General features: G+C 44.2%; 1 protein-coding gene across 6 annotated transcripts in view; it reads left to right on the top strand.

Moving 5' to 3' along the window:
• Positions 1 to 20,575, top strand: part of ANKS1A (ankyrin repeat and sterile alpha motif domain containing 1A) — a 178,351-nt gene that overhangs the window by 77,112 nt on the left and 80,664 nt on the right. For all 6 annotated transcript variants that reach the window (XM_019456827.2, XM_019456830.2, XM_019456826.2 and 3 more), the window contains 7 exons: positions 3,266 to 3,562; positions 4,359 to 4,434; positions 4,725 to 4,826; positions 4,929 to 5,030; positions 6,423 to 6,619; positions 10,376 to 10,468; positions 15,243 to 15,363. In XM_019456827.2, the coding sequence (XP_019312372.2) occupies positions 3,266 to 3,562; positions 4,359 to 4,434; positions 4,725 to 4,826; positions 4,929 to 5,030; positions 6,423 to 6,619; positions 10,376 to 10,468; positions 15,243 to 15,363 (988 nt within the window). The remainder of the gene's footprint in view (positions 1 to 3,265; positions 3,563 to 4,358; positions 4,435 to 4,724; positions 4,827 to 4,928; positions 5,031 to 6,422; positions 6,620 to 10,375; positions 10,469 to 15,242; positions 15,364 to 20,575) is intronic.

The following is a 20,575-nucleotide window of genomic DNA, read 5'->3' as shown; positions in this document are numbered from 1 at the left end:
GAGAAGCCCTGATCTAGGCCAACTTGCCATCCAGAGCAGAAATCCTTTTCTCTCACCTGAAAGATGAGCCATCTACCCCTTGTTTTATTTGTTTGTTTGTATGTTTCTCTTGGTAACAGACTTACTACTTGGCTGCCTCTTTTTGGATGCCACTGATGTTTGGTTTCTTATGCTTGGCTGATAACTGTCTTCCTAAACCTTCCATCTGTCTGTCAGAGTTCTGCCTTCCAGAGCACTACAGAGTAAACCTAGCTCTTCTTCCACGGGGACTCAATTCTCATGTTTGTCCTGTGTCTTCTAAATCTCAGTAGGCTCAGTTTGTCCTTCTGTTCCAATTTTGGTCTATTTCTGGGACCTATACCATTGTTGCTATGGAGAGCTGAAGCTTAGGTGTTTCTAACTTAAGTATCTATCAACCATGGACAAGAGTACAGTTGGGCTATAGTCTAAGCACTGGGAAGTGATGGCTTGGAATAGTTCAAGAGGAGAAAAGCCATGGAAATGTTTCTATATAGTTTTCTGCTGCTTGTAGTTTATGTGTATGTTATGTAGATGGCACATAAATATAATGGATTTACACATTAAATGGGGTCTCCGTATGTAAAGGGTATTGGGATCTTTTTTCTTAGAGATGCTGAGTATAGCAAGGGGAAATGAGAATGAGTCTCAAGATGGGCAGGAATGGAGAGTTTGTGCAAAGACTTTGGGGGAAAATTGGGGTGTTTGATCTTAGTCTCCTTTCTCAGTCCAAATACATAGTAACAGGATTCTGGGAACTCTGAGTGTGTGAGATGCTCCGAGTGTGAAAGAGAAGGATTCCAGGTCTTTAGGAGTCTGTGCCCTCCTTTGGAATCCCTCCCTTTCTTAGGGGTCCATGAATCAACACTTAATGACTTTCAGCCCTGAAAGTTGTCGGGCTCAAAAGGGAAACGGTAGGAAGAGCTCATTGTGATGGCCTGTGTTCACTAGTCAAAAGATGGGGTAACCACAGACTTGAAGAGCATTATAGTTACCAGACCGTGTCGGGCAAGACTGAGGCATGAGTAAGATGCTTTCTACAGTGTGAATTTGAGTATGACACTGTGCAGAGATGTGGTTAGGCCATTTTTAACAGAGGCAGGAAATTTGCTTGGTAGTGATCAAGACCTTGCTTTCAGTAAGGCAGCTTTGTGGTAGCTGCCTTAGTGCTAGCAAAAAAAAAATTGAAAAAAACCAAACAAACAGATTTTCTTTTTTCCTCCTGCTGGATAGTTTAGAGTCTTAGAGTTCTTCAGGCTCTAATGGCATACTCTTTACAAAATTGAGGACAGATTATTCTGCTTGTTGGGAGACAACTTGGATGTAAAAGAGACAGCAGTGTCTGCTTCAGAGTAAACACATTTTTCTGGATTGGAGTTTTAATAAGAATAAGCTGACTTTCTTGGCCCTGCTGTCATGCTAATCTTGAGATGTAAAACCCTGCGAATCCTCTTAAAGCTTCTTTGGGTTGCCACTCTGCTCTGGAACCACTGAAAAGAAAGCTCCTGTGCATTTTGTAGATGTAGCTGCCTTTCATCCTGAGAAAGTGAAGCGACAGCTCTAAGTTGGCTCAGGGCCTCACGCTCAGTCGGAAATGGGCACTCCAGATGGGGTGTCTTAGTGACCGGTTGTCACCAGGAACCCCAAAGATGGGCTGTCTGCCCGGTTTCCCCTTCCCTCCAGATTTTTAGGTTGACGTGGAATCTGCCCCTTGGGCGCAGTTATATCACAGGAGGCCATTGCTAACGGGCTGTGTCCTGTGGCCAGTGAAGGCTGTCTGCACTCAGCTGCTAATCTCCTCGAGCCGTGTTTGAGCTCAGTGCTGCTTCTTCTGTTTATCTGTGTGCATTTATCTTTGCATGTGCCTCCTGCTATCACCTTATCTGTCCTTATTTCATTAAAAAATTTTTCTTTGCTATCATTCTGGCCCTTTGGGGCCTCGGTCCCAGCACCTCTGGATCTTTCTGGTACACTTGGCGTAGCTGGAAAAAATGATGCAGTCAAATGCCAGATCAAAAGCAGATGGAATTGCATGCGTGTTTGGGTAACTCCTGGTCTGTTACTTTTAATGTAATTAATAGAATTAAAGAAGTTGTGGAAACATTTCGTTTTTACCTTTTGATCACTGAAAGGTGCACAATATTGACTTACTGGACACACCACCTCATAAGCTTTGTTTCCCTAAGGTGGCAGCAGCCTCCTGGATAAATTTAGGAATCTCAAAATCTTGTGGGAGAATTATTTTACTAGTGCATCTAAAAAAGGAGAGGTCATGGAAATTACTTTATTCCTGCTCTACTTATATATTGTCAGTAGTGGTAAAAGAAAAAGCACAATTGGAATGATTAACATTTTGCTTCTCATGATCGATGAAGCACAGACTTCTCCCGTTTCATCCCAGGTTCTACCTTTAGTTTGACGCAAAATTGGCATTTAAGGACCATGGGGGTTGTGAGTTTGAATGGACGGCCGTGTTACAACTTTGAATATTTTGCACCTCTCATAAAACATTCCGGGGCCTGATTGAATCTTTCTGACATAAGAAATACTTCCCTGCACTGTAGATTCCGCATGCTTTGATTGGTGCAGGCTCCTGGAGTAGGCACAGGCACAGGGCGACATCGGGCCCCATGTTCCTCTGGGACTGAGCTCAAGTGCCTCCCTCCCCTGGAAATGGCTGTTGGCTGATACCTTGAGAGTGATTTTTGGTGCTCTGCTCTGTTACTGTGATCGTTGGCTGTTTGATTTGCATGCAAGGAGCTATGCAGATGACAAGCTCTTTCAAAAAAGCTTGTTTGTAAGGCAGTGGATATCAACGAGTCCAGAATCCGAACTACAGGGTTGACTGAATATAAACTGTAAAACCAGTTGAAGTTTAGAATGAGTCAATGGCAGTGATATGGTTGGTATTCACGGGCGCCAGGGTGTCTGCCCGAGGCCCTCCACACGCCCTAGTTCACTCTCCTTCCAATCTGTAGACCCCTCCTTCATGGCACACACGAGGAGGCTGTACGTGTGAGCAGGTGACAGCTCCCCTCTGGCAGTCACCGGGGCACGACGTGGCTGATTGGAGCGGTCGGGCTTGTTGGCCGGGAAGTACGTCTGGGTTCTGACTGACACCTAGTAGTCCCCAAATATTGCTGCTGTTTTTCTCATTTAAACTTCAGTGGTTTTACGTGTGATTGCCCCAGTCGTATGCCAGTCGGCCAGTTACCTTTCTGATGTCATCTGCCTGTTAACTCTTTAGAACAACGACAACGAGACGGCCCTGCATTGTGCAGCGCAGTACGGCCACACGGAGGTGGTGAAGGTCCTTTTAGAGGAGCTAACAGACCCCACCATGCGCAACAACAAATTCGAGACACCGCTGGACCTGGCGGCGCTGTACGGGAGACTGGAGGTGGTGAAGATGCTCCTGAACGCGCACCCCAACCTCTTGAGCTGCAACACTAAGAAGCACACCCCCCTGCACTTGGCAGCAAGGAACGGCCACAAAGCCGTGGTCCAGGTCCTCCTGGACGCCGGCATGGATAGCAACTACCAGGTAGCGGGGCGGACATACCCCCGGGCCCAGGGGACCTAGTCATTTTGGAAAAGGCACAAGTACCATGCTGCTGGGCTGTGTTCTTATTTAGCACGTTTCACCCCACGTGTCAGATGCTTCCATTTGTTGACTCATTCTGATGTGACACTTCAGAGACAGACTCCTCAAGTGAGTCTGGTATCTTTTTTTTTTTTTTTTTTTTCTTTTCTTTTCAGGGGTAATATCTTGTCATTATGCCCTGAAAAGATGTGCTTGTGGACTCTCTCTGAAAATCAGAAAAATTTCATTATCTTCCTGTACAGGTGTTCCCACTGCCAGCGCTTGCCTCCTGCAAAGTCCCATCAACTTGATCTTGCCAACGGGAGACTTAGCATTTCCCTGTGGTGTTAGCTTTCTCCATTCGGTTGAATGGCTGTTCCTTAGGCTTCACGTTGACCAAACCACGAGTGAAGTTAAGGTGGTTTTTTTGCCCCATGTACTTTTCTTCTCATTATCCCTTCCACCCGGGAAGGTGGACTTTTGAGGAGTTTCACCAATAGGTGGCTCCAAGAGTCGCTGTGCAGTTATTTACGTGTGGCCTGATGGTGGCACTTCAGATACACTTTGCATATGGGCCACGATTGTGGTTTCGGAATCCAGACAAGAAAAGTGGGAAAGATAATGACAGAGAACTTTGTGTGGTTTATTTTATTTTCCTGTCCCTTCTTGTCCATGTCCCGTTTGTCGTGTGGAGCCACGCCAAACCTGGGTCACTGTTCTGACGACATGCTGCTCTGCGCTCTCGTTTGCTTTCCAGACGGAGAAGGGCAGTGCTTTGCATGAGGCTGCTTTGTTTGGCAAGACCGATGTGGTGCAAATCCTGCTGGCTGCAGGTGAGAGGTCGGCAGCGCTCTTGTTTACACAGCATGCCAGGGTTGGGGTCGTTTCTCCCTAGCCTCCCCAGAGGGGGATTTTTGCTGGCTGCACTCAAACCCAATGTATGTCTGTCTCCACTGATTGATTGCAAGTGTACGAAGCGTTCTTGGATAGCTGGATTAAATAGCTTTGGATGAAAAATGTTGATCATGCTACTCGGGGCATTGGGTGTCCTGGAATTTGACCTTCTTTGAGGCTGACTTGAAACTGCTCACTCCCCTGGTCCACCTGGTATATGCCTTTCTAGGAATTGATGTCAACATAAAAGATAACCGTGGACTGACTGCCCTAGACACTGTCCGGGAACTGCCTTCTCAAAAGAGCCAGCAGATAGCAGCACTGATTGAAGGTATCAGTTCATCTGCCTGTTGGGGCGACCAGGGCACACACTGGCCAAACCACAGCATTTGTATTTGGTGCAGCTTTTTTTTGTTTTTGTCTTCCCGTGTAGATCACATGACTGGAAAAAGAAGCGCAAAAGAGGCAGATAGAACCCCCACATCCCAGGGACCTGTCGTCTCCAGTGTGGACTCCATACCCCAGAAATCTCAGGGTAAGGTGGCTTTTCTCTGCCAGCGCAGGTGCTCTCGGCTTGAAGAGTTGAATGGGCTTTGGTAGAATGAAAGCATCTTCATTTAAGTAATAATTTCAGGGGGTTGGGAGCACTTAATAAGCTTGTATCCAAATGTCTTGTTTTCCAGCTAGTATATGAACTTTTACTGGACATAGCTTAGGCCTTTGACTTTGGACCTCTTCTTTCCTACTTTATTTGATTCTCCGCTTTTACACTTGGCTCTGTGAGGTCTCTTCTGGGATGTGTTGTAGGTGGGATGATCTCCAGGTGAATTCACATCTCACGGAAACCCTTTTCTAACACACACTGTCATGCTTTGAGCATAGTTGGCCCACGTTAAATATTGAACGAGTATCAACTGGTTGGTAGATGTGGACGCGGCAGATTTTGGTAATATGTCACTTGGCCAACAAATGTGGTGTGGGCACTCCCTAGACAGTCCAGCCTCTCCGTCGTTAGCTACAATCCACCTCCTCAGATTTACTGAGCAGCCTTTTGGGTCGTAGGTGTGATGAGTGAGAAGGACAAAGTACTGATTGACACCTTCCCTCAGATACGAGCACAGTAAAGAAAGCCAGGAGGCTGGAGGAATGGAACAAAGCCACACACTGAAAAGGGAAAGGGATTTTTCAGAGGAGAGCAGAGGTATAAGGTTAAAGGGTGCTCAGCCTGTCTCTACTGTGGAGTCCTTGCTACCCCCACCTCCACCACCACCCCCACTTGTTTTCTTGACCTCATAATCCACTAGTAATGGGATTAGGAGTTCACTAAGCTCTTGGCCTTCAAGGATTTTACGATTACAATTTGACTATTTGCCAGAGACCCAGAGATCGCTGGTCCATAACAGGTGATTTTTCAGAGTCACAAATTTGGATCCCAGGTACTCTGAGGTTTGTAGTTCTCTGGTGAGTGAGTTTAACCTTGCACAGTGCCTCCGTGTCAGAAAGGCTTCACGGTCCTCTATTTTGCTTGAGCACAGGGAGGTTTTTATTAAGAATTTAAAGGATTACTTAAGTTTCCAGTTACACTTTGCTACATTTTATGGTTCAAGTTTATTCTATCACGGTATTGAGGTTCTGGGAATTTATAAAGGTCTTGAGAGGTGTCTCTCATAGATGTCAAGGATTTGCCATGTTGAATTAGAGAAAAATCTCTTGTAAGTGTCAGGGTATAAAGAGCAACTGAAACTCAAGGGAACCCTTTTCTAACACACACTGTCATGCTTTTCTCCTACCCGTGGAGCAAAGTAGTTTACTGCTTTTGGTTATTGTTTGTCAAGTTCAGGTTGATGAGGGGCTCTGGGTGGTTGTAGTGGTTGGAAATCTGAGATTGTGCTCTCGTCCATTGACTCTTGCTCTCTAACCTGTTCAGGTGACGTGGAGAAAGCAGTGACCGAACTGATCATTGATTTTGACACAAACGCTGAAGAGGAGGGTCCCTACGAGGCGCTCTACAATGCTGTCTCCTGCCATTCGTTGGACAGCATGGCCAGTGGGCGATCGTCTGACCGGGACTCCATGAGCAAGGAGGCCGAGGCAGCAGGAGTGAAAGCTGCTGGAGTGAGGCCTGTATGTGGCCCGGGGACCCCGCAACGAGACGGGTGCTGTGTTGTCGGCCTCCTGTGCTTCGGTGGGGCGCGGGGAGAGGGAGTGTGCCCCTAGTGCCGGCTCCCTTGGCAGAGGCCTGCATCCTGCTCCCCTGTTCTCCTGGGGCTCGGCCACATCTTCCTCTTGCTTAGTGTGGTTAACTATACAGATCGCCTTGAGGTAGAATTTTGGTTTTCGATGTAACATGTTTGCATCATTCTATTAGTTTTTGGCCTTAGAGCACATTTTGGCCTTAGAAGCATTTTATTTCTGCATAGCCTACTGCTGCTTCTGTCCCCGGGGTCTTTGCTCTATATTGTTACTTTTCTCTCTGGAGAGCAGTTCCACAGTGAAAGAGCTCACTGAAGTAAGCTGTTGCCTTCCCTGAGTGCATTCCCACCTTCCATTTGCCGTCGACACGTTATCCATTTGGACCTGGACAGATTCTGCACTCAGCAGGGTCGTAGCAAGGCTTAATCAGATATCACATATGTTAGTATGTGACATTCCTGTTTGTCCCAGCCTTTTCTTCTCAAGGTCCACCTTGCCATCTTACTGCTTCTTTCTCTGGTACTTCTGCTTCCACTCTTGTACATTGTTCTCAAGACTTTTTATTCCGGGGGCACCTGGGTGGCTCAGTTGGTTGAGTGTCCACCTCGTGATTTTGGCTCAAGTCATGATCCCAGAGTCTTGGGATTGAACCCCATGTCGGGCTCCATGCTGAGTGTGGAGCCTGCTTGAGAATCTTATTCTCTCTCTCTCCCCACCCCACCCCACCCTGGCCACCCTCCACCCCCACCCCTGCTTGCACTCACTCTCTCTCTCTCTCTCTCTCTTAAAAAAAAAATAATTTTTTTTATTACCTTTTTCTCCCTCACAGTTTTCCTCTGAGCCCAAGCCTCAATCAGCAGTCCCATGGAACTTCCTTCCTACATGGCCAGGCACAATAATTTGAGGTTTTGAGCACCGCCCTTTTACTAAACTGGCCATTGCTCTAATAGAATCCCAGTAATTCCCAGCTTGGGGCATATTTCCAGGTGTATATCATTTCTTCCTGTTGGAGAGGCTGACTTTTCCCTTTTGGTCTAAATTTGCCTTATGACCGTTTTGATGAGCCTTTGGCTCCTAGGTGATCTTTGGGTTTTTCAGATGTTCCCTGGGAATGGGCCTGATGCTTCTAAGTGTTCTTTTTCATTAGGCTCCTAGAGTGGTCCTAGAATAATAGTCCCAGAGTTTCTGCATGGATTTTGGAAAAGCCCACCAGAGTAGTAGGTATTATCAAGGGCTAATTCAACTCCTTGTGAGTGGTGGGAGCACACACATATGCCAAGCACCTCTGGCATGGTGCTTCTGTAGACAGAGCTGGTTGGTCTCACTTTCGCCTTAGGTACAAGGAATTAAGCAAATCCACCTGTGGAGGAAGGCATTGCTTTGTGGCACTTACAGGTGATGACCATTAGAGGGAGCTAGAGGCTTTACAAGAAGAACACAGGGTTAGGGAAGAAAGCTTTGAATAACCAAGTTCCTACGGGCTTAGCCACTGATTTATAGTCTATTTGTTCCATCCCACTCTAGGAATGTATCCATCGATGGTCTTGCTAAGTAGAAACTGATGCCTCTTCGAGTGCATGCTTTGCCATTTTTTCTTGAGTATGTGGTGACTGTGCCACTACCTTCCTGGCCCTTGGTAATTAACTGTGGCCAAGGGACTGTTCGGCATCTTACACATGCAGTGGATGGTGTGTATAAATCAGCTCTGTACTTACAGGTCCCTGGGCCAAAGTTTTCACGTTAGAAAAAAGAGGCTGCTGCCTCTCTTTTCTTCCAGTGTCCCTGGTGACCACTTCTTGTGCAAGAGGTGTTCGTATCGTCCTTTCTAGGCTACTCTAGTCTTGAGAAGGGTTCTAAGATGGGTCGTTTCGGTCGTTGTTGTGTATCATTTTGTTTTTCCACGGGTATTTTTGTCCCAAGGTTGGATAGTTGGTGTAGATTACAGGCCTGCTCCTTTTGTTGTTCCCCTCCTTACAAGGTGGCACGTGGAAGGGACCAAGGTTGTTTCTGCACTTCTGGAGTAAAGACGGGTGGGGAAAGCAGGACTCAGTGGGAAATCTCATCTAAGAGCTTTGTTTGGCTTGAAAATATGAACCTGTTTTGAAGTTGTTGCCGTTGGGGATCCATCTGGTTCCAGGGACTGTAGGAATGACTGATTTATGAAGCTAGAATACCAAGTGCTGAAGCACATTTTAACGGAGAGAGATCATGGATGCCAAATGCTAACTGACCCTGGCGGCTCCTGAGACATGGGAGACATCGTGCAGACTTCTCTGAGACTCTCCTGTAATTCAGCATGTGCCTCCACTCTGACTTTTAAAAAATACCGCTGTTCTAGCAACGCAGTGAACTAACGTACAAGCCAGGGAATGAGCCTGCAAGCCAGTTCCCATTTCAGGTTCCCACTCCTTTCCCTGTAGGAATGTTGGTTATGAAACATGATTAGGACTTTGCACTATAAACGATGCTGACAGTAACTGCAGGTACAATGGCGAACCTCTCTTCAGCTTTCTGTCACCAAAGATTGTATGTGTTTCTGAAATTGTCTACCCTCGACCTAACTGATCCCTGCTTCAGGGTGTTTCTTGCTCTAGGGCAGGGATTGGCAAAGTACGGCCCACACATAGCAGCCCATTTTTGTGAATAAAGGTTTATTGGAACACAGCCACATTCTGTTACATGTTTTCTATGGCTACTTTTGTACTGCGATGGCAGAGTTGACTGGAAAGCCTAAAATATTTACCGTCAGGCCCTTTAAGAAGGAGCTTGCCAATCCTTGCTCTGGGACAGGTAACTGACAAATATTCCTTTTTTAAATGGGCTGAGATGAAATCGGGTTTTCAGGGGTGCCAGGGTGCCTCAGTCAGTTAAAGTATCCGACTCTTGATTTCAGCTCAGGTTATCATCTCTGGTCGTGAGATAGAGCCCTGTGTCAGGCTCCATGCCGAGCGTCTCCCTCTCCCTCTCTGTCTCCCTCGCCCTCTGCATCTCTCCTGTGTGTACACACGCCCCCCCCCCCCAGCTCTTTCTCTCTCTCTCTCTCTCTCTAAGTAAAAAAAAAAATTTTTAAAAGAAATAAAGTTTCCATATACTAATGATACATAATAGTAATCATTGGAGGAGGTGACCAAGGATAAGAGACCAGTTCAGAGCTTTGGGGAATAAACCAAAGATTGGGGGTAGCATTAAAGTTTGAGCAGGAATTGGTGTTTTTGTCCTTGATTCCTTTCCTCATTACTTCCTTGGTAGCTTTGGTTTGTTAGAACTCATTGACAAGGTGATTCTCTGGATTTACTATTTCCTCTTTTTGACATAGACTGACAGCTGACTGGTTTTCCTAGGCTAGAGTTTTATTAGTATTATGAAGGACATTTTCTGGCTAGGCAGTTGTGTGGTTTCAGTGCTGATATTTCTCACTGTGGTCTAGAATATGAAAAAAGTGTATAATCGCTGCTACAGACATCAAAAAGTAAGGAGTGTGCTGACTGAATTTTGTGCTGTGGGTGGGGTGTGTGTGCACGTGCAAATACTAAGCTATCTGTTTAAATACTGATCCTTAAGTTTAGTCTCTCGGGGGAGTTCTTTACATTATTCTTTTTCATTTCCAAGGGCTAAGATAAGAATAAATCAACAAGTTAGGTACTTGAAAAAAGAGATCCTGAAATACTTACTTTTTCTCTCCTGCAGAGGGAACGTCCACCGCCTCCAGCAAAGCCACCACCTGATGAAGAGGAGGAAGACCGTATAGATAAGAAGTATTTTCCATTGACAGCTTCTGAGGTAGAGGGTTGAGGGTTTATTGCCATCACTGAAGCACGAGGTTTCGGAAGGTCCATCAATGTGTGCTTGAAGAAGACTCTGCTTTCTCATTCTCTTAGCGCCTCTTTGGATTAGTACATTTGTATTGTGCACATCAGTAATCTGGAACAAGATCTTTCAAACTCACTTAAGTAGTAAGCAAAGAATTTTAACGGAGCTGTCTGGCAGACAGGCCAGTTACCCATCTGCCTTGCACATTGAGAGTAAACCACGCACAGTTCTCCTGGCTCCAGTATCTGCACGGTTTGCCTTTCTGCTTTCGTGCCTGTGTCATCTTTTGATCCAAAACGTAGACTTTGCCCCTAATCACTGTCTGTAGACTGCGTCATATTAGCGAGCTTTGGTGACTCTGCCCCAAAAGTCGTCTTTCTGTTGTCACATTTTCCTTCTTCCTTTCACATGAAGAATCCACCAGGACAAACATGGGAAACGTCATAAAGGCTCAATTAGAAGAGAAGTAAGATTCATGGAGGTGGGAGGAATCAAAGAAAGAAGGTTTTTTGAGGAGACTAGTCCACCTTTTTAAAAAAGAAATCTTATCGTGAGGCAAATAGTTGTACCTTCTCACGGGGTTAGTTATATGAAGAAAATCATATTTTCCATGATCTTTGATTTTCGGAATGTCCCTTTAATACTTGCCACCATTCAGAGACCATGTTTATTTAGCACTGATTCAAAGTATTATGTAATTTTGTTATTTTATAGCTCGTTCAATACCCTGTTCTTTCATTTAAAAATCAGGTAATATAAACTAGTCAGTTAAGTCTCATTACTTTATCGCTAGAAGTCAGAGTTAACTTTTTTATTGTACTGCCACAGACCATCCCGTGAGACAGGTTCTTTTATCTAATACAAGCACATGGAACCAGAAGGATGGCTTTAGTTTCACAAAATGTATAAATACAAGGAAGCACTTTTAAGAATGTAAAAGTCAGTGTTGGAAATAGGGGAAGATTTTTATGCTAGGTATAAATTCTGTCCCTGTTTCTTTCTATCCCTGAATTACAAAATGCTTATTATCATGTTTCAAGTAAGAGGTCTCTAGAATTACAGCCTCTAGGGTAATAATACATTGCTAGAAGGTAGAAATGCATGGAACAAATCCCTGCATGTTTTTATATAGAGATTTGCTTCATTACTCTCTTTTTATAAGGGAAAACCTGGTAATATGGAGCATATTCAGTTGGGGCTAGGTCTCTATGAATGCCTTATGCCACCTCTTTAACAAGGACTTGGATTAAAATTCCTAATACCCAAGGATAAGAGCGAGACTCTTAAAGAAATATTAGATAACAAAGACTTTCTGTTCTCCCAGGGCTTTTTAGGGCATATAATTTGTCAATAACGGTGTCAAGAGATAGGGGGAGAAATCTCCATTTCTCTCCTGGGTGGGAGACTCTGAGATACTTCTAGGACTTGCTTCTGAATAGTCTGGAATTCTGGGTCAGTTGGACCACGGCAGTCAGAAGTTAGAAGACCATGAGAACCCTGACTTTGCTTGCTCAGTGATTTTAAGTACCTAAATACAGAGGTGATGTGATATGGGCCATTATCCTTGCGACGATCAAGGCAGATTCTGTTTGTCGTGTGAATGAATAGGTGTTCTCCAAAAGTGGACTCTAATCTTCACTATCTTTATTTCTTATACTGCCAAAACTTTATTACCCTACACCTCATATCCTAGGAGGCGCTGGCTCATCATAGTTTAGACTTCTATTTGGCAGACAATCTGCTTCAGTGTTTGTGTCCTGTTCCTGAGGCTCGTCACTGAGATGACCCATAGAAACCTTGGAGGGAAGCTGAGTGTAGCTGGCTCCAGAAGAGCTTATCAGATTAACTACCAGGTCATGAAACTGGCTTCCAGAAATTAAACACATACACATGCACGTGCACACACGCGTTGAGATGTTTTTGCCCCACCAAATGGGCTGCCAGCTGCATCAGACTGACCATGATCTTCTCTATGTTCAGATGTGTGAAACCTTCATGGGAAGTTGCAGCTGCTATGGTATCCCTTCCCAGAAAACTGCCCACACTCCGGCCGGTCATTCAGTTGGTCACAGTTAGGTGCTGACTGGTAGTAGCTTTTCTCTGCAGCAAAAATGTTGCTTTCCATGTAACAGAGAATACAGCTTTTTGGCTTTGATTTATTGCCAGCCCTAGAAGAAAGGGGAGAAAAGATTAAGGAATAATTGAGTAAAAAGCAGAATCTTTTCTGTTGAAAATCAGTTACTGCCATATTCACTGTGACAATCCACTTCTTTTTTTTTTTTTTTTAATTTTTTTTTTAACGTTTATTTATTTTTGAGAGAGACAGAGCATGAACGGGGGAGGGTCAGAGAGAGAAAGGGAGACACAGAATCTGAAACAGGCTCCAGGCTCTGAGCTGTCAGCACAGAGCCCGACGTGGGGCTTGAACTCACGGACCGTGAGATCGTGACCTGAGCCGAAGTTGGCCGCTCAACCGACTGAGCCACCCAGGCGCCCCGACAATCCACTTCTTGAGTGGGAGTTAGGAAGGCTCCAAGAAAAGCAGTCTATTGCTTTATTATGAGATTTTAATCCCACAGCTGGCAGGAGCCAGGACTAAGAGGAAGAGATCCCTGTAGAAGTTGTCTCGATGTGAGCAGGGGACTCTCACAAGATATCTGAAGGAAGGAAAGAGTTCTAAATTGGATGGAAAGTCCTCCTTCTCAGGAAAAATGAGACCATCTTGGTCCAGAACCAGGGGAAGTGAATTTTATGGTCCTGCCTCTGCTGCTTGCTCTCTGTATAACTTTGGGCAAGTCCCTAGACCTCTCTGGAAAGTGGGTTTGGGCATCTGCAGAATGAAAGAGCTGGAGCTGGGTGCTCTCTAGCTGTGACTGTAATGGTTCGGGTCCCTCCCAGCTCTAGCACTTGCTGGGTTTTTGCTTCTGGTTGTCATGCCCGGGAGCAGGCACAGAGTGAACGTGGGTCCAGTGGGCCTGATTTTCCACATGGAAGTCATCAGCTGTCCTGCTTGAGAAGGAAGGATAGTATGGGCCGGGCATCCAAGCTGTCAACTACCTTTCAGAGAAGCATGCCTGCGGCTATATGAGTGCTCTCGCTGTGTCCAGAACACTTACAGTCTCAGCTTTCCAGGGCTCCAGCTCAGTGATAGCTGTGGGTGTGTAAACCTGAAGAACCCAAATTCCTGTCTGTAAAGCCTGTGGTATTAAGTTGACACTGTATGAACTGCTTAATGGTCCCTCTTTGTTCCCTTAATTGTGTTCCCACGAAGAGGCAAAAGGAATTAAGCAATACAGGCAAATGGCTCATTGTAATGAAATAGCTTTTAGCTTCCAGGTGGCTTTCAGTAAGTGGAGGTTCCTGCTGTGCCTAGCAGAATATCGGAAAGAGACTATCATTCTGCCTTTAGAGTGGCAGCCTTGTTAACAAGCAGGAGCCGCAGTCTCTTATTTAGTCTGAGGCTCCTGGAATCATTGATGTCTCATTAGGCCGTAACGCAGTGAGCTATATCTCCAAGAAGGAAAACCCTGATGAATCACAAACCTGGTTCATTTCCAGTGAGCTGTGGGACATGCCTGAAGGAGAGGCTTCTGCATGTGCCAAAGAGTCACATTCGTAGGGTACCGTTGTTTGTCAGGCAGACGTGGGAGTCCCTCTGAACCCCTCTGTTCATAATATATCACTTCTAGCCAATCTGCTCAAGGGGACATTTTGTGCTTTGCCTTGCTCTCACAGTAGCTGGTATGTGATTATTCTTAATTTGCCTACGAAACACATTGGATTCTTAGGACAGATGAGGCAGAATTGTCCTCTAAATCGAGGATCTCCATTCCCTCTCTCAGTGTGACTGTAGCACTGGTGATGGTGTTTCTGGCTCGATGTGAGGAGGAAGTGTGGCTCCTTGGGTGCCGTGACCAGCTGTGGCCACAAGGCCCTCAGCTGCCTAGACCCGCTTGGCAGGTGTAGGAGCCAGCGCTGGGCCAATTCTCTTAGCAGAGACGCTTGGCTGACTGGGTCAGGGATTTCCCCATAGACGGAGCTGCTTTTTCTGCACTGAAATTCATACTGCCTAGCCACTTGACTCTTTTCAGAACAGAGATGGGTGGAATTAGTTTAAACTTGTATTACCATAAATGCAGTAGGAAGCCGGCTTTTGAGAGAAACTTCCCCGTAACCCCCAGGACCTGTGGAGAAAGGCTCACAAAAATAGAGAAGGACCAATAGAGCACTTTGTTTCTAGTTTCTAGTAAGGGTCAGTCATTCAGGGTCAGTCAGAAGTCATTTGATTCCCTCCTGAGAAGGTGGGAAGGGTTCCAGCCTTGGGGTAGTATGTGTGCATATTAAGAAAGAATCGTGGAGAAAGGAGGCTTTTGTGATGCACCATAGCTAAAAACGGCTTGGAAGCTACTATCCACCCCAAAGAGACCATGCAGAATACTGTTATGATGGGAGAGGCAAGAGAAGGAAGGATCTTGGATTTTATTAATGGCTTTTTGAAGGATATAATGAGGTAAGGAAAGGGGAGTGTTTTAATCAAAGGCCATTGAGATTCGAGGTGCAGGTGCATATCCAGAAAAGCAGTTGTGGTTTCACGTGACACTGAGTTATTTACTTCTCTTCCCACCCCCTCCCCCCCTTCTTCCTCTCCGGTGAAAAAGGAGCCAGGGATCTTGAATTTGTTCAACATAATCTGCCTTGGTATTAGCCACCCACATGAGAAGTTCTGTGGTGTCTTCTCTCTTAGGTCTTGGCCATGAGACCCTGGATTCAGGGAAGTGCAGCCAGGGAAGAGGACGAGCATCCTTACGAGCTCTTGTTAACAGCAGAAACAAAGAAGCTGGTATCCGCGGATGGAAGACCAAAAGGTACACCCCCACCCCACCCCGCTCCCATCAGAGACAACCTTGAAAGGGTTTTTAAAGTTTGTGATCCTGAGTGGAAGGAGAGGATGATGTTCCTTGGGAGGAGGGAGCTGGGTGTCATAGCAGTTGGGGGTGGTGGGTGTTGATTATGAGCTTTCATTGTCAATGCCCTGTGTTAGGTAGAGTTGGCTCACCACCCTGCAGCACGCGAAGCAAGGAGGTGGTTAGGTCAGACCAGGTAAGAACCGTGGAAGGAGAAATGGCCCGCAGCGTAACGGAGCTTGATTTGGGGTATCAAGTCATAAACCCTCAAGTTAAGGCTGTGGAAAAACAAGCCCAACAAGTCAGTCCCTTTGGGGGCAGGCTGACGGCACAGGCTCTGCTTTGAGTCCTGACCTCACAGTGAGACGCTCCTGGGGAGGGGCCCGTGATTGGCTGCCACCCGGTAACTAGAGTGCTCTGTCGCCTTGGCCTACTTTCATTGCCTCTGCAAAATTCCGTTTCCTCCGTGAGGGAGTGAGTGCCGCAGGACGGACAGCCAGGCAGACGATATAAACGCGGTCACGACAGGGGTGAGCGCACTGCTGGAGAGTGTGTGACAGCCTCGTTCTAAGGAAGAACAAGAAGGGGCAGTGCCATTCCCCCTGCAGTTGGAAGGAACTTCTGTGGCCTCTCCCAGCTCTTTATAGCTCTCAGGTACTAGGTCCTTCGTGGGGTATTATTTGTGCCTCCTTTCAATGCTAAGACAGTCACGCTTCCGGTAAGGATGGGGGTTGCGATGGTTTGTTTGGAACTGCCCTCTGCTGGGCCTGTCAGAGGGTAGGGGGTGGCAAAGAGGACATGTGCGTATGTGTATGACGTGGTAGACCTTGTTTTTAATGGTCCTGTTGAAGAGGTTTCTCTTCCAGCATGCAGACACTTTGTGGTCATTTTTATAGTGGTTGTTTTGTTTTGTTTTTTTATGGTTTCCATTTGGAGCTTTAAAAAAAAGAGTTATAATTTAAATACAATAAACTGCCCCTTTTGTGTACAGTTCCGTGAAGTCTGACAAATACAGTTATATAACTGCCACCACATTCAAGATACAGAATGGCTTTATCACACCAGAAACTCCCTTGTGTCCCTTTGTAGCCAGTCCCGCACCCCTCCCTTACCTCTGGCAACCACTACTTTTATGTCTGTTCCAAGAATTTTGCCTTTTCCAGAATGTCCTATAAATGGGAATCCTGCAGTATGTACCCTTTGAGTCAGGCCCCTTTCACTTAGCGTAATTTCACTCGAGATTCATCCGTGTTGTTGTGTGTACCAGTAACTTGTTACTTTTCATTCCCAAGTAGTATTCCATTGTATGGATGCACCACAGTTTATGCATTCTCTAGTTGAGAGGCATTTGGGTCATTTATAGTCCTTGGCGATTACAAATCAAACTACTATAAACATTTGCATACAAGTTTTTGTATGACTGTCGGTTTCATTTCTCTTGGGAAAACACTAGAAATGGAATTGCTGGGTCCTAGTTGAATTATGTGCTGCACTTGATAAGAAACTGCCACACCATGTTCCAGAGTGCTTATACCGTTTTGGTTTTCCATCGGAGTTACAGTTGCTAGGTCTCCTCCCAGCACTTAATATTGGTCAGGTTTTCAGAATTATAGTCCTTCTAATAGGATGCCTAGTGATATTTCATTATGGATCTAATTTGCATTCCCCTAATGACTCATGAAGTGAACACCTATTAATGTGATTATTTGCCATCCATATGGCTAATGAAGTGTCTGTTCAACTCTTGCTCATTAAAAAAAAGGGGGGTTGTTTGTGTTCTTATGGAGTGGTGAGAGTTCTTTGTATGTTTTGCATACTATTTATCAGATATATGATTTTCTCCTAGTCTGTGATTTCTCTCTTTATTCCCTTAACAGTGTCTTTTGAAGAGCAGAGGCTCTCATTTTTGATGAAGTTCAATGTGGATAAGTGGATAAGGTCACAACTATTTTCTCCTGTATTTTCTTCTAGAAATGTTGTAAGTTTAGGTATACGTTTAGATCTGTGACCCATTTTGAGTTAATTTTTGAATATGGTGTGCGGTATGCTTCAAAATTCATTTTTTTTGCACATAGATATCCAGTTATTTCAGCATGATGTGTTGAAGACCATCCTTGTTGCCTTTGTCATGTTGTTATTCTTGTTCAGAATTGTTTCAGATATTCTAGTTCCTCTTTCAGTACAAAAATTTAGAGTGAGCTGGTTCATTTCAACAAAACATCCTGCTGGATTTTTATTGGGGTTGTGCTGAATCTATATAACAATCTGGGGGAGCTATCTTAACTGTATTGAGTCTTCTAATCACATTGGTGGGTTTTTAATTAAAACATATAGAGCAAGTGGAGTAGAGCACCAATGAGTTCTCAGCTGTTTAATAATAAATCATACTGAAATTAACCCTTAAAAAGCAAGTAATTAATGTAATGCTCTGTTTCAAACTGGTTCTCAAGGAAGCATTTTTAGTGTCGAGGAGGAAGGAGATTATAATTCTTTCTCTCTTTCAGAGGCTTGATCTGGACCCACTATAAGATAGCTGCTCAGCCTTTGGAAGGAAGAAAATGAGAAAGTCAGACAGACTTCATAAATGGGGACTGGTCTCCTTGGCTGACAAATGCAAGAATTTTCTTTTTTCTTTTCTTTCTTTCTTTCTTTCTTTCTTTCTTTCTTTCTTTCTTTCTTTCTTTTTTTAAGTTTACGTATTTATTTGAGAGAGAGACAGTGAGAGTGGGGAGGTGCAGAGAGAAAAGGAGGGAAAGAGAGAATCCCAATCAAGCTCCACACTGCCACTGCAGAGCCCAACATGGGGCTCGAACTCTTGAAACCGTGAGCCAAAACCAAGAGCTGGACGCTCAACCACTCAACTGACTGAGACACCAAGGTGCCCCAAGTGCAGGAATTTTCTATCCCAACTCAAGAGAGATCTCTAGGTTAAGGAGGAAACTGCCACGGAGGACTTAAGACCTCCCATCTGCTCCTCCTTTGCTTTGGTTTCTTTTAGTTCTGCAATACTGGGCTAACTGTTAAAAGAGTGGGTGGTGCGGGAAGCAGATTTAATTGAACCACAGCCTGTGGGGTGTGCCTGCCCCCAGGTGAGCTGCTTGGATCACTCAAAGAGCTTTCAGACAAAGGAATTGAGGCATTAAATATGAAAATGGGCTCTGCCAGTTTCTCTGTAGCCTGGAAGCAATGCTTGCTAAAGTTGGTAAATGTGAGGCAAGTCTGCAGATTAGATCATGGATTAATACATAGTCAGTCTTTTCTGCTTTTCCACTAAGGTCCTTATCTTAGGCAGCTTTTAGAAATTAATTCATCAGTTCTCAAAAGGCCATGCTAATGAGACTACCAGAGCTTTCAGCCCTCCTTACTATAATTCAAGAAACTACAGTATGAGGGATGGGATGGGAGATTGTTTACATTGCATTTTAAGAGTGTATTTGTATTAGCTCACAGGAAAAAAAATTCAAAAAATATAGAAGTGAATACAAGTAAAATGGTCAAGTCTTCTCACCTCTCGGCTACTCACAGTTGCTGGAGATGTCCACAGTTTGAAAGTGTAGTGTCAACTTAAGGTCCTTTGCTGTCTTTATTTAAAAAAAAAAAAAAAAAAAAGTGACTATGTGAGATTGTTTTGTTTGTTTTTAACATAAAATGTATTTTACAAACTGTTTTGCACACTTATTTGTTTTTAATTTACCTTGTCTATAGATCATGGGTACAATTTTGTTTTAGTTCTTAAAAGATCTGCCTTACCTTATTCTTTTTTAATGGTTGTTAAATCTCCCACGGCTCATTTTTCCAGTCTCTAGTAGATGGATATTTATGTTGCTTCCAGTATTTCTCTGTTATAAATTAAGATGGTGTGGACATTCTATACACATATTCTTACATGCTTATAAGAGTATTTCTTTTTTTTTTTTTTTTAATTTTTTTTTTTAATGTTTATTATTTTTGAGACAGAGAGAGACAGAGCATGAACAGGGGAGGGGCAGAGAGAGAGGGAGACACAGAATCGGAAGCAGGCTCCAGGCTCTGAGCCATCAGCCCAGAGCCCGACACGGGGCTCGAACTCACGGACTGCAAGATCGTGACCTGAGCCGAAGTCGGACGCTTAACCGACTGAGCCACCCAGGCGCCCCTATAAGAGTATTTCTTAAAAGGCATTGATAGAAGGTAGAATTAGGCAGCCAGAGTGCAGGTACCTGTCTAGATCTAACTGGTGGAGCTGAATTGCCCTGCTTGATTGTTTATGAGCACTTTCCCATTCCTTTGCCAACTTGGGATATTAATACTCTTGAATGTTTTTCACCATGGTAAGCCAAAAAAGTGTCCTTTGTATTTGGCCTTTGTGTGATCTAGTGAAATTGAGCATCTTGTTCATTAGTGTTATATAGTCTGTGAGTGGCCTATCTTTTTTTTTTTTTTTCTTATTTTTCTACTTAGAAATTAATTAACGGTACCAGAAACATTTCATATAAATACTGGTAATATCTGGCCAAAGTGATACTCAGGAGAAAGTTTATATTCTTCAATTTGTTATAAAAAAAAGAAAGACTAAAACTTAACCAAAAGAAAGTAACAGAGAGGAATAAAGATAAAAGCAGATAGTATACGTCACATACTTCATGGTATGTGTGTTACATTTCAGTTAGTTAAAGAAAAAAATAAAAGTAGAAATAAGGAAGTTTAAAAAAAAATAGACTTGACCATTACAATGAAAACTTTTTTTTTAAAGATCTCTGACAATTCTGATCAAGAAAAGAGGAAAAAAACACAACATGTAGGAATAGTATAAAGAACATATATAAGCACAGATTTAGAGATTTTTAAAATAATAAGAGAATTTATAGGAATAAATTTTTGTGGTTAGTTAGGTTGCTGCCATCCCCCTAGGATGAATTGTGTGGGACCCTTAATGGTCTGTCACAATGACTGGTTGAGGTGGGGTTTCCAGTAGCATTTAGTGCTTGATGACTAAGCATCTTGATGACAAGGTATGCATGGTAATCTGGTAGTTGCAGATTACCATTTATGTCTGTAGATACAACAAAAACTGACAGAAGTAGAAAGCAGCCAGTGAAGCAGAAAACTCATCCCTCTACAAAGGCACTAGGCCCAGATGGTTTTATGGTAGTTTTATGCAGCTAGGTATTCCTCTGTTATTTAAGTGATTTCC

Source organism: Panthera pardus, unplaced genomic scaffold (assembly GCF_024362965.1).
Source record: "Panthera pardus isolate Hobbes unplaced genomic scaffold, ASM2436296v1 HiC_scaffold_17, whole genome shotgun sequence".
NCBI classification, from domain to species: Eukaryota; Metazoa; Chordata; class Mammalia; order Carnivora; family Felidae; genus Panthera; species Panthera pardus.
This window is presented reverse-complemented; position numbering and strand designations above follow the sequence as displayed.